A 13,979-nucleotide genomic window follows, 5' to 3' on the forward strand; every position below is an offset into this window, starting at 1 on the left:
TAGGGGAATTAGTGTCCTACAGGACCTGGAGAAAAATCACGATTTGTTAATAAGCAACAATATGTTCCTCCACAACTTTTGCAAGAATAATGCAGGCACCTCTACACCTTAGTTGAAATTGCAGTCCATGGCAAAAAGAAGAAGAGTTAATGCTTTGAAATATCACTTCAGTTCTGTTGCAGCATCAGCAAGCACCCATTGCAGTGTAATGAACAGGGCATGAAACTAACGTAAACAATATATGGAATTTATAAAGGTGGTGTCATTAAAATTAACCTGACAAAGCCTCTTGCAAGACAAATAGACCCATCTTTCTCCCATAGTATGTATGCACAGTAGTTGTTGTTCACATGCATGTATATGTGTGCACATATACAGAGAAAGGAACAGCTTGGCATAACTAAATTTTCTACATGGAAGACTATTTCTGACTAATATAAAACAAAATAATGATTTAACTTCACTCAGTTTACATATGATGCTTCTGATCCTGCAGGCAAAGCCTCCAAAAGTCTTGCCCTTTTCCCAAGACTGCATTCCAGCCTGAAGTATTAGGGTACCTTTATCTTTCCCCGGTGATACTATGCATTGTTCTACCCTTGTTAGTAGGTATATGATTCCTGAAATGGCAGCAGTAAAGCACAGGCAGACATTTCGTGTCTGCTGCACACATTGTTGGAGAGTTAGAACCAGAGTAAGGTGTCTCCAGCTGATATCTCAAGCATTCACAGCCAAAGCACTTTACCAAACTGATTTTTATCTGCTAAGAAAGTGCAGAAGTTAAGTTTCATCTCTGCAGTTTTCCTTTCACAATATTTATGTGAGAAATAATAACAAAAAGTTCTGAGCTTTATCCGCTGCATTGGTAAGGAGGTGGTGATGTTTTTCAAAGTTGTCAAAAATACTTTTCTTGTTTGGAGCATGCCTTTGGGACACTAAAACCTGGGACATATTTCACTTGCAATCTGAAATTCCCTTGATGTACTCAAAATATGCAGTGTAACACCAATGGACTCTGATATAAAGTCTGCAAAGTGCAGGGACTTGGAAGCATCTTGCCTACCCTGCAAAGTGTGGAAGGAGGGGCAGAGGCAGCCTGTGGCTGCAGGGCCTGGAGCTGTGCCTGATTCCCTCATGCTAGTTCCGGGGCCGGCGGGTATAAAGAGCTTTATGCAATGTCTGGAGGGTGGGAGTTTATAGAAAACGCGATGTCTCAACAGGCGAGCACGCCTTTCTTCTGCAACTAGCAGGATAAGAAAAAGACACCAGGCTCCTTGTGTTGCTGCTGTGCAGATCAGTATCCCGGAGTCGAGGATCCAGCTTCTGAGGGAGCTGGAGCATCCCAGCCCAGATGGGACCTCACCATCGGATGGATGGAAGAGCAGCAACTGCTTGCAAACTGCTCATATTATTCACTGCATGCATAATGCAGGGCAGTTGCCAAGGTAAGTGCTATGCTCTGGCCTCTCCAGAATGGGACTTGCACCGCAAGGAGCACATCCCTGTCCTGGAGACTTATTTGGGAAAAAGACTAAAGTGCCTGAAAGTAGAGGGTTAACTGGAGCGGATTCAAGGAGTTCTTTATAATAGCTAGGGGAGACAGTTGGCTGTTTCCAGGAGTCATTTGATGGAGTCAATTTCTGTTGTGGAAAAGGAAGTAGTACCTTAAAAAACACTACAAACACCAGTGGCTCTTTAGCTTCACTTCATCTTGGTTTTAAATTATCCCAGCATGTCTTTTTCTGATTGTTTTTCTGGTTCGTACAAACTTATTTTCTGGTTGTACAAGACAGCAACACGCAAATGTTACTAAAGTTGGAGGGACGGCTCAGACTTTGCAACTCCATGGTCTAAACTCAATTTTACAGAGATGCAAGTTGGCAGCTTTTCCCGTAGCGACTGCTGCTTACTGGCTGTGGGTAAGGTTTAAAAAAAAAAAATCACCCCAGAGTTTTTGCATTTTTTCCCTGCAATCTTTGTGCCCTTCTTGCTACTGAAGTGTGGTTGGTTTTGCAGAGCAGAGTTCACCTGCATTCCAAGAGCAGGTTTGGTGACCACTAAGATTGTAACAGGAGTTGTTTTTGATGAGAAGTGCACGGGCGGCGGCACTTGCACGTAGACAGGTTGTGCCTGGGTGGGGGGAGTTGTGCGTGGACAGGCTTGTGTACGTGTGGTATATGCATTTACAGAAGGCTGTAAGAAAGAAACAGATGCTTAGTCTGGAGCACAATAAGCTCCCCTCAGTCGGTCTCGGACGCAGATTTGAAGTTGAGAGAGGGAGAACTTTCTCTCTGGGCTTTGCTGTTGCTAGGCGACATGTGGGAGCATGTGACGGGCAGAGCAGGCTGAGTGCTGCTCCTCTGGTACTAATCTGGCTGCTGGGGATGGAGTGGCCGTGTCTCCACTCCTCTCCCCAGCCTGTGACTGCAGCCCATCTCTTCCTGTCTCCCCCTCTTCACGCAGTTTAATTGCCCTGCAGTGAAAAAGCAGACTGGCTTGTTGGAGCGAGAGTGGCCGAAGTGCATTTCCTCAGCCCCGTGTATTGACCCGGCAGTGTGCTGGCTGTGTGTCTGTGTTACGTGTGCGTTCAAATTGTTAATCTGCTTTCTTTGCTCAACTCTTAGTTTAAGCTCCTTAGACAGAATCAAGTAAGTAATTATACAGCAACTGCTGCTTTCAGCTCCCACTTACGAGCAGGGAAATAGGAGATAGCTAATGTGCAGCAGGAGACCTGCAAAAGCTCTAGCCGAGGAGGTCACACTGGGCAGAGTTAATCTGAGGCACTATTATTTTACATTGGATAGAATGGAAGCTGCAGTGCTGATCTAAAAGCTAATTTCTTTGCTCTACAGCCACTTCTGACTGTTCGGGATGTGCCCGGTAAATGACATGACAGGATAAGCAGGGGGAAGCTTTGAACTGGCATCCATAGGCAATGGAAGTACAGAAGTTTTTTACTTTGGGGGTGTGTGTGTGTGTGTCCCTTCAGAGTAGAATAACTGTGCAAATGAAACAGTGTAGTTTTAGTAGTGGGTAACCGATACTAGTAAAATCTCTGGATAGCAATCATCTTGGCCACACTGTGATTATTATTGTGAAATATTTGGTGTGCTTAAGTTCCAGCTCTTTGAATGTTGAGATCATGTCAGACTCTCATTTCAAAAAAAAAAAACAACAAAACCAAACATTAAGAGAATCATGAAGGTAATTCCAAGGCTCAGAAGGAAAATGGTGAAAATCATATGATCTTGTCTAATCCTCAGTATTTTCAAAGGTGCATCCATGATGTTTTTGAAGGTTTTTGTTGGCAATACCTGAGTGTTCCCAGTATAAGCTGGATGTTTCTAGAAGTAGTTTCACCTGAGCACTTGCTCAAATGATAGTATCATGATTCTTCCTTGATTTATCTAATCCTGGATTTACTGGAATTAAACATAACATGTATAAACTGAATAAAAATACTGCCTCTTGTAATTGCCAGTAGTACAGGGCCTGGTTCTGCAGCCTTTACTCTATAAGCCTTGTAGCCTGTGGGGTAACTGTTATCAGAAAAAATTGTAGCTGGAATCTAAAGAACTGCCTAAATGAAGGTAGTGTCAAGAAGGAGCATCACGGGACTAACATTAATGTTTGTTTTGAGGAATCTGAAAGTACTTCATGCTCATGGTCATAATCTAGATTCACTGAATGGATGTTGTATTCTCAGCAGTTTTGCAGAGAGCAAATGAGATCACTGGGGCATTTTGAACAATGAGTTCTTTAATGTTACTGCAAAGCATGCCAGATCTACGTACTCATGCAATATTCCATGTAGTATCTGTTATCAGGCTCACCTTATCTAACATGGAAGGCCAGCTGTACTTTTTTTGGTGAGGATTTAGTACCAGAGAGTGTTTGAATTTTTTTCTGTTCTTAATGGTTCAGCACCAGAGGAACTGTTAGCTTAGTTTCTTTATAAAATCATTCATATATATAAAATCATATAAAAATAATTTATAGAAACCTGCTTTTCTTTACAAGAAAAAGAACCCTTCTTTCTAGACACAAAGTGTTAAGAACATTCTTCACAGATCTACTGTAGTTAATATTTCTGCAACCTATATATTTCAGATCACTTAAATTTCCTTTGTTGCTTTTTGGTGTCCCTTAGGTCCTGATCACCTACTTTCAACAGAGATGATGCAAATCTTCCAGAAAATAAATGTATTGGTATAAATATATGAATTATTTAATAAATGACATTGGTATTGATTTTTGTCACCAATTCTGTTAAATTAGTGCAAGTTACAAAACAATGCCAGCATAATCTTTTTTCAGACTTGCATGTACTTACACTGAAATTCTGGCTTTGCTGCAATTTATTGCAAAGTACCAAATTGCTGTGTGAAGGCCAGGATTTCACTGTATTGTGTAGTTTACAATGTTTAAATTGCTATTTGCCTTCCCTGTCTTTCTTGTGGATACTTCTGAGGATCTTTTTATTTCTTTAGTGTGCTTCATGTATGGAATCAAAGATGACAGATTCACATTGCTGTGAATTATATGAGTTCAGTGATTGCTTAGCCAGACTGTATATTTTCCTTGCTGATAATCATAATATTGGTGTAAACTTTCAAATTCTGGAAATGCAGCTGGAAATGCAAGCATCTCCATTAATGGTCTTTCTCTCTACGTATATGCTAATCTTTTTGAACTTTTGGATTCTATATTGAGTTAAGAGGCCAGATCACAGCTAGGTTGACTTCTAGTATTTATTTTTTGCTCCTCTTTTCAGTAACTCATAGTTTACTGACTTTTTTTTAAGGTTTCTGTTGTTGATCTCAAGATCAGAAGACTTTTAATTTAAAATATTTTTTCTTAGGAAAGCTGGTTATCTATTCTGTATGCATCTTGGCAAAACATGATTTGTGCAGAAACTTTGCTGTAACATAAAAGTTAGTGCATCAAATTTGATTTATATCGTAAATCTCTGCAGTCTCAGCTTAAATGCATCCCAGGCATGCGAGAAAGAAGGCTGTTCTAAGAATGAATCTATATGGTGTGATACCGTATCTCAGAAATCACAATGAATATTGGCATGAAGTGAGGCCAGTAATGAATAGGTACGATAAGACCAAGTAGAGAAGACCTATGGCAGCTCTTTCTATAATAGCATGGAGAAACATGCTTTTCCATCAAGCATTGTAATAGTTCAATTTCCAAATTAATAATTCAGTGTTTTTTAGACATTGCCTTCACTCAAATGTGTTTAATCTGTCTGTAGGATGATGTATAATGACATTGCTGTGGGCGACAGGCCAGAGCCAGTATTCATACTCCCTTGTACAGTGCTGTGCACATTTAAATGACAGAGGAGCCTGTCTGTAAGATTATGCGCTTACCAAGATATGGTGTTTGAAGACCTTGAGTGAGACTTTCCTTGGGGACTGAGGATTTGGGAGTAATGAGAAGGGAGAAAGGATGACAAAGAAAATGAGTATACCAGTGCAATCCTGACGTACAATTTAATAGGTATTGTGCATGACCCATGGGCTGCAGTGTTCATGTCCTGCGCTAGTATAATTTTCTTGGTTTCTCTTGGAGATGTACTTGCACAAAATCAGGAGCAAAAATCCCACTGAGTGTTCATCTACCTGGCTCTGAACTAGTTTATTTCCTGAGGGCTGACAATTTAAAGGTACCTATCAGTGAAACACATTATAATCTTCTCACATTTTAATTAATGAGTGGTATTTCTGTGCACTGACAGTCTTTTTTTTTTTTTTTGCATGGTTCTTTTTAATCAGTAGCCCTCTTTTTAATACATCTCTTGAATTTTCTTAATAATTTACTCTTTTTCTGTATTCTGTTCAGCAAAGCATATAAAGAATTTGCTAAGTAATCAGCTAAAGTGAAGAATGGGACAAACCCCAGAATTTTAGTTAAAAATTGAAAGCAGTAATTGGATGACACCTGGTTAGATTTAGGTTCTATGCCAAATGCTAGGATTACAGTAAATAATTAAGCTACAGGAGTCAAGACAAATAGAGACAGAGCATCTAAGGAGATTTCAACTAGGATAAATGTGTGATGTATGCGATGCTTCTATTTCCCTGCAAGACAAACCAAAACCTTCTTTCATATATTGAGCTGATTGGAAATTTGAGCAATGAAATCCTACTTTAATCCAGATTTATTTTCCATGTGTTTTGCAGGAAATGAGCAAAGATTCATTTGGGGGAAAGGTAGAATGCAATTTCAGTGAAGTCTTTTAATTCTTTTCCTTTTGGGCTTCCTGGATTGAGATGAAATCAATCACACTGTTTGGAGCCTTTCCCTCTCCATATGCCTTCTTGCACTGTTAGATTATTGCCAGATCAAAGCCCAATGGTGGTTTTTTTTAACTTCTCATTGTTTAGCACTGAACCTGGAGGTTCTTCTGTTGAGATTTTTTTTTTTTATCTGAATACTCTTGGTGTTAATTGAGCAGTAAACAGGCACATTGTAGAGGCGGTTAATTTCGTCTTTATGAATTTTGGATCAAATGCCGTTCAGTCTTCCTACAATACTTATTTTTATATCTGAGAGCTTGTGAGAACTTTTCAGATAGACAAATATGTATGTAACTTTGAGTCATATTGTACTATCACTTTTTTAAGCAGGAGTTTATAATGGTTTCTCCTTTTTCAGAGCTCTGCTTAAAAAGTGCTGGAACCATATAGCACTTTGGGTGTTTCAAAGGAAATTACACTTTCTAGAAGTTTTCATTGTTGAAAAACATTAAAGGTCCCTTGTAATTAATGATCTACAGGTTGACATCTATTTAAAGAGAAGTTGATGTTTTTATTCTACTGTGGCTAATTAGCGATGATAATCAGATAATTTGTCAGCTTCTTTTTAATAGTTTACACTGAATGTGGCAAAGAAAGGACAGAGCTGGTTTTGAAATTATTTAGAACTGAAGTGCTTCTTTATATAATTTGATAATTATACTTTATTTTTAAAGATAACCTTAAGCTATTTCTAGATGAAGGAGTAACAAGGTTTCTTCTGAGTCAAACCAGTGCAACTCTGTTAATTTCAAAGAAATTATCCCTGAGTTGTACTGATCTAAGAGATAGAAAATAGGATTCAGTGAAGAGTAAACATCTCTTTTAATAGCTTATTATTGTTTGAGATCTATTTTGAAGTCCACTTTCTTATGATAATGTTCATTTTATTAACTGCTTTTTGCTTCCTTAACTCAGCACACTATTAGAACAGTTTAAGAAAATGAAGTTTAATGAGTAAGCCTAGAAATGTTTAATGGAATGGATAGCCTTTAGTGGATTCCATAAGCTTTTACTGTTGGTTTCAAGGCTTTTAATGTTTTCTTTGTTTTACAATGCTTAAAGTGGATTAAGATCTAAGGATCACTGTTACAAGTTTCCTTTTGGATTAATGAAATGACACATAAGAGTTGACTGAAATTGTTCTACTTTCATGACCTGTTTTATTTTATGCTTTTAACATGAATGTTACCTTTGTTTTTCAATCAAGAAGCCAGATCTTCAGCAAAAGGGCACTGTTTACAGCAGTTGTGTGTCTGCCCAATTATTTTCTTGCACAAGCAGGTCATGATACTACACCCTGCTGAGTAGAGTCAGAGAATGGGGGTCCGTTCCAACAGGGACTCCCTTTGATGGGGATTGCAGGCTCATGGTTTTGTGGAGCAAGAAGGATGGGGGTTTTAGTTGTGTTCTGTGGCATCTCTTAAAAAAAAAAAGGCATAGTCCACAAGATATTCACTGGTATATTTAGAATCTAGGTCATGGTTTTTACCTTCAGAAACCATTGTGCACATTATCAACTCAGATAAATATACCACAGAGAGTTTAGTTTAGTTTTGTTTGAGGAAGTATAGGGCCTGCAGAACTGGAGTACATAAATATATCAATAATCCTCCCCAAATTTGCCCAGAAGAAGGAAATTTACTAAATGCACATCATTAAATACCAGTGGGAGACCCCATTTAGATCTGATCAAGCCCTTGTCATACCTTGTCATCTAAGGGTACAGTTTCATGAGAAGTGCTGAGCCAGTTGAAGAGTTCACTGCTGCTGGAAGCAGGAGGCCCCACTCTCCTTCCTTCTCTCCTCCAATGTCCCCTTCCCATGTTGCTGCCAGCCTTGAGTTCTTGCTGCTTGGTTGTGCTAGCACCACTGCTCATTGGACCTCTCTGTGAGTTGCTTTCACGTACAAACCTGGAGGAAAACTAAACCAGGCCTAGGGAATTAGGTAGTTTCCTGGTGGCTTAGGAGTTTAGAGCAGCATGCAGAAAGGTCTCATAGTTAATGGAATTTGGAAAAGAAAGTGAACCTTGGCATCAAGGAGATGAGAAGGAGATGAGTTGGAAAGAGGGCGAGACCCGTTTTTCCTATGGTAAGTCAGTGGGTTGGCTCAGCTGGCCATGCAACCACTGCTTAATGCTACTGCTGAGAACATATAGGAAATGCTTGGCTGGCATGCTAGTTACAAGATTGGTCCCATCAGGGCCATAGTGAAGCAGTGTTAGCACTGCAGGCAGCTCTTTTGTAAAGTTGTCCGGTGTAAACAGATGGCTTGACTTGAATGGGACTGCTCACGTGTTCGCTTTTGAGCAGGATTGTAGGGCTGTTCTCAACCTGCCATGCAATAAATGAGTTGGATGATAACCAAGCACATGGAATGCTGCTGCGGTTTTTGTTGGCCGCCTAGCTAATAAAAATAACTTTTACTACTGTGAGGTCTAATAGGTTTTTAAACCATTTCATGTGTAACAAATGAGCTCCAGTTTGTGTCTGAAACAAGCGACAAAGTTTGTGGTGTCTTCTGTATAAATATACGAGCTGTTTTTATTAGCTTTGCAGTTTTACTTTTCTGTATGAAGTCAGCCACAGAATGCCCTTTAAAGCCCCTCTGAAAACAAATTTTTTGTTCCTAGTATTCTGTAAATGTAGCAAAGTACTAAAATTCCTTTTGTTACCTCTGCAGTGCATGAAAGGTATTTAGTGGTGTAATTAAACTGCGTCTACTTCAGTTGTTAATCTGAGCCTTGACAAATTTCTGTTGGCTGAACCAACAGGAAATCTGAATAGAGCCTCAGCCACGGCTCCATTGTGGCCTGTCTTTTTGCTCAGGCAGGCCGGCCATCTGCTTCACCAGGAGCTCTGCCTGCCTAAAGAGGAGGGCAACAACAATTGGGCCCCTTTGGCTCTTGCAGAAGTGATATCCTGTCGTGGAATTTGTGTTCTAACTGCAGGCAATTGAAAAAAATGACGATTTAACTGTGGAAATGCAAAAATGCTGTCCTTACTAGCTTTTGTTAGTTTTGCAGTTTTTAACTTTATTAAGCCTGCCACAGAATGCATTATAAAATGGTTATCTTACAGTGAACAAAAAAAAATAAAGCTTTAAAGCTGAACTTTAAATCCTTTAGAAAATTGGATAGCTCTTGGATTTGTTTGAGGGAAAAAGAAAATAAATGACAAATAGTTAAATTCAATAGAATAATGAAAAGCAAAATTTAAATTAAGAGTGAGGTAAAAGCTCCAACCTCGATGAAGTACTTTATCCACACTAAGACTTTATTACCTATTAGGTAGTAGAAACCATTCCTTCCTGGTTTTTGTTTGGTTTCCTAAAGAGAAGATGCTTTAGCAATCAATTGCCTTTTTAATTTTTTTTTTTTAGGTGTGCAATACTTTTTAACTTGTTGGCCTATTTAACTTTTTCTGGTAGGAACCAAGAATTCTCAGAGACTTATATCTCAAGAAATTTCGTAAGTAAGGGAGAGAGAGAGAGACACAAATTATCATCCCGTTAAGGGAAAATCTCACTCATTAAATATTCCATATGAAGATGCTGACTCTGTGGCTGGCAGTATACCAGCTGTGGTTGCAATCTTCTTCCTAGCAGGCATCTTGAAAGACTGATGGAAACTATTGCTATGAGGAAGGGATTACAATTTAAAGGTTGCAAGTTTGCAGGCGAATGCCTGCAGTTCTGTGAGCAATGTTATTTATACGTTGTGTGCTACCACTGTGAAACTTGGGAGACAACGTGTGCCTTTCCTGTGCTTTTGTGCGCTTGCTTCTGGGTGTAAGTACATAATATGCAGTACTTGTATGCTCCTGTGTTTCCAAGGATGCAGCAAGTGTAGGGCTTATCCAGCTACACAAGCCAGAGCAGGAGACCCTTCTTCCCTGCTTTTTACCTCTGTGCCTGGAATGCTGCTTAGAGTAGCTAGCTAATATAATTTAAAGAATTACTTAAAATACTATGCTTAGCAGCCACCAATGAAGGGAAATAGTGCAGAATCAAGCATCCTTAAAAAATCCAAATGGGCAAGTAAATATGACAGTTGTAGAGTTTGGCTGGTTAGAGGAGATCTAAGTAAAATGCTTCCATTGGGACTGACAGGAAGGGTAATGTTTCAGTGTGAGATATTTCTTGTATTTATCCTCTTCTGATGAATTCAAAGACTGTCTTTTTAATTTGACAAACTCATTAGTATTCCTATTTGGGTGAAAGGATTTTTTGAAATTATTTTTTTAAACTGAAAACTATAAAGAAAATATACCACGTTTAAAAATGAAATAGCCAAAGGATGATTTCATTCTTATTGTTAATTTTCAGGTCTATTAAGATAAAGTTGCATTTTGTGTGAGCACATTGGACAACATTGTTGTTTCCGTTCAGGTGATCCTTCCTTTACTCAGGCCTGCTTTAGCACATGGAATTTCCTTTTCAAGAAGCTTGATAAGGAGTGACCAGCCATAGCTATTAGCTGCTAGCAGAAATTGAGTCACTGCTGAATAAGGGAGAAACATGATGAGTGTCAGTGCATCCGAAGAAATATATGTAGTTCCTAATGTCATGGGCAGTAGTAAATAGCGTTAGAATGTCTATCTAGGCACACTAGATGCTTGTAGCATATGATCCATCTATTCTGTATTGACACTTCAGTTTTTCTGCTTTTCTGAAAATATTCCCACATGTTTAGTTTGCAACAAGTAACAGTCACTTTTTTGAAGTGCAAAGTGATGACTACCCTGTGAAGCTTTGGGACACAGCTTAAATTGTCTTTTTTATCTAGAGTCCCACTAGTTATGATGGCGCTACTCAAGTAGTAAGAATTTTGTTCTAGATATGGGTTCTGTGGCGGGAAGAGAGAAGTAATGTTCACTTTATGTGCTTACTGTGTTTATTATCTGTAAGAGAAGGTAGTTTATTTTTTGCATGACAAGTTTCATTTTTCTTTTAATAACTTGTGATATATTTCAGTAAGGTTTATGATTTGACAAAGTGTTATATGTTGCATAGCAATTTTCAATCTAGCAATAATACATAAAAGAAATATACAAAATTACACAATTTCACTGTCACAAACTGGATTGGAAGGCTCTTACTGAGGCTGATTCCTACTGCTACAATGACTCATCAGCTTTCCGGAGAGCATGGCTGAATTGAATGCAGCTCACCATCTCAGCATGGGGTCTAATTTTGAGAACAAACAGCACATTTGCTGGAAAATTTATTTAAAAAACAGTACAGCTCTCAAAATGAGATTAGCTTCCTGAGAAGGTTGTTTTATCATCTGCTACTGCATCTATCGGACTTTCTCAGTGGTATGTACTGTAAATGTTCTCTCTAAGTTGTTTAAGCACACTTTTGCATTTTCCACACACTGTGTAGTTGTAAGTCCTTCATAGTCTTGGAAGATTTTCCTCGTTTGGTCATATTTCCCCCCTCACTGTGTTACCCAATTGTTATTCTACAGCAGCCTTGGGGCCATTAGCAAGGTTCATTCTTATGAAAATGCTTGGGATGCTTCCTTCTGTGAGTTACTGGGGGTCTTTATTTCTACTGTGTTTGCTTGTTCTTCCTCTTTATGTAATTTGGTCAATTAGAACAGTTTTTTTGCATATTTAATGTACCATTCATGAAAAATAAGTTTCTGGGACTTAGGAGAGCTCAGACGTGTACGCTTTCCTAGAGATCCACAGTGCTTGCTTCGCTCACCCAGCTAACACAATCACAGTTGATTTATGTGGATTAAGACACCTAATGTCAAGACAACTGGTTGAGGTTATACAATTTAGTGCAGAACATGTTCTTTACATGTAAAGTGTCTGAAATACATTTTTGTATTGTGAAGGCTAATCTTTCAGTACTGCAAATACTGGTTCTCTTGAATTTGACCGTACAGATAATAACTTTACTAAATTCTCTAAGAAAGGAGTACAAATAGTTTTTATTATTTTCTCACCTTGGAAAATACTTTACATACAGTTGGGGTCAAAGAAAGTGTCCAACAAAAATCAATGGCTGATTCTCAGTTATCACTGAAGTACGAGGAATTTGACAATGATTTAAACGGAAGAAGGAACCTGGTCTGTTCAATATAAGGAATATTTGCATTATCAGTATAAAGGAGTATCACTTCCTGTCTATTAGAATTAGCCCTTGCTTAAAAGGGTTATTTCTTATTTCTGCTTTGTTATAGGACTAAGAAGATAGTAAGAGTTTATTTGTTGCTTTTTAAAAAGTGAGTTGAAGCAAGATTATAAAGGAACTTACTTTTGATTAATTTACTTATAGTACCGTATGATGGTAAAGATGCATAGTATGGATATGTGCTGTTTGTGAGCTGTGTGATAAATAAACTATCATGATTTTAAATTTAAGAAGTTTTTTTTTTGTTTAGGATCAGTGTGAATAATTTTAAAAGATTGTCTATCTTAATTTTTTTTTTACTTTTTTCCAGAATGGCTGGTTTTAAAGTGATAATATAGAAAACCATAGTTATTTTGTTCTGAATACCAGAGCTTTAAGAAAAAAAAAATATTAAACCTGAGTTTTTTCTAAGAGGTCCATGTGTGGTTTATCAGAAAATTAGGAGTTTGTTCTCTTTATTATTAGTTCAGGCTTATACTTGGAAAAAAAAAATTGAATAGATATTTGTTAAAAATTAATTTATAAACTGTTTCTATTTTTATCAGGCTGTTTGCAATCGTTGCTTTTTCAGTTAACAAAGCTAAAGTGAGGTAGAGAGGATGAGGATTATGAATATCTTTAGCGTTGCTAGGAGGCATTTACAGTGTCATTCCTTTGAACTTGATGTCTGCGGGAGACTTGAACACTTTTTTCTTTGCAGGAAAGCTTTCCTGCTTAGTTTCAGTAGATTAAAATCCTGAGTTTCTTTAATTCTTGGATTTATATTGAGGCATTAGCAGAAATGAATCTATAGTCCTTATATAACTGTACTGACTGAAAACAAATAGTTTAACATAGAATACACTAATTTTAACTATTTTTTAAAAAGATTTTGCATGTAAGCATTATTAAAATAAGATTTGATGCTTTAGTTTTAACAATGGTTTTAGTTGACCAGTGTCTGTATGTGCAAGAGCATGCAAACACAAGGCACAGAATAGAATGTAGATTTTACTGTCTCCAGACTTCCTTTTTTTTTTTTTAACTACTTGGCAAGTGGTTTTGAAAGGGAAACCATAAGAATCTGCTGTTGCTGCAGTGAAACATGGCATTTGTAAGTCCATACTGAAAGACAAAATTTTCACTTTTGTTCTTGAATTTTAAGGTGCTTTTTATTAAAAATCAGTGCGTAAAAATTTAAAATGTAGATATTGGGTTCTACTCTGACAGGCAAGATCCATTTATTACAGCTTCTGATACCCATCGTTCCACTGAACTCAGGACATGGTTTACTCAAAATTTCCTCTCCTGTGAGTATGGAATATCTAGCTTATTCATCTGAGGTGGAAATAGACTCTGCATATCCAGGTAGGCTTATAGAAAGAAGCAAATAAGCAAAGATTAAACTTAAATTTCTCTTCTGTTTTCATTCCTGTCACCCTCCTCATATCAGTTCTATTTATAATCCAATAATATGTAAAGTTCTACATGTGAGTGGATTTTTAGGGAGAAGGGCTAGAACTATCGTTTTCTGCTGTTTGGTA

At 37.8% G+C, this 13,979-nt stretch overlaps 1 protein-coding gene across 1 annotated transcript in view; it reads left to right on the plus strand.

Annotated features, from left to right (window-relative positions):
* Positions 1 to 1,351: 1,351 nt before the first annotated feature.
* LRP2 (LDL receptor related protein 2) overlaps positions 1,352 to 13,979 on the plus strand; it is a 132,562-nt gene continuing 119,934 nt past the window's right edge. The window contains 1 exon segment of the mRNA XM_068408324.1: positions 1,352 to 1,445. Coding sequence (XP_068264425.1) covers positions 1,352 to 1,445 — 94 coding nt within the window.

The sequence above is a fragment of the Nyctibius grandis genome, chromosome 9 (assembly GCF_013368605.1).
Source record: "Nyctibius grandis isolate bNycGra1 chromosome 9, bNycGra1.pri, whole genome shotgun sequence".
NCBI classification, from domain to species: Eukaryota; Metazoa; Chordata; class Aves; order Nyctibiiformes; family Nyctibiidae; genus Nyctibius; species Nyctibius grandis.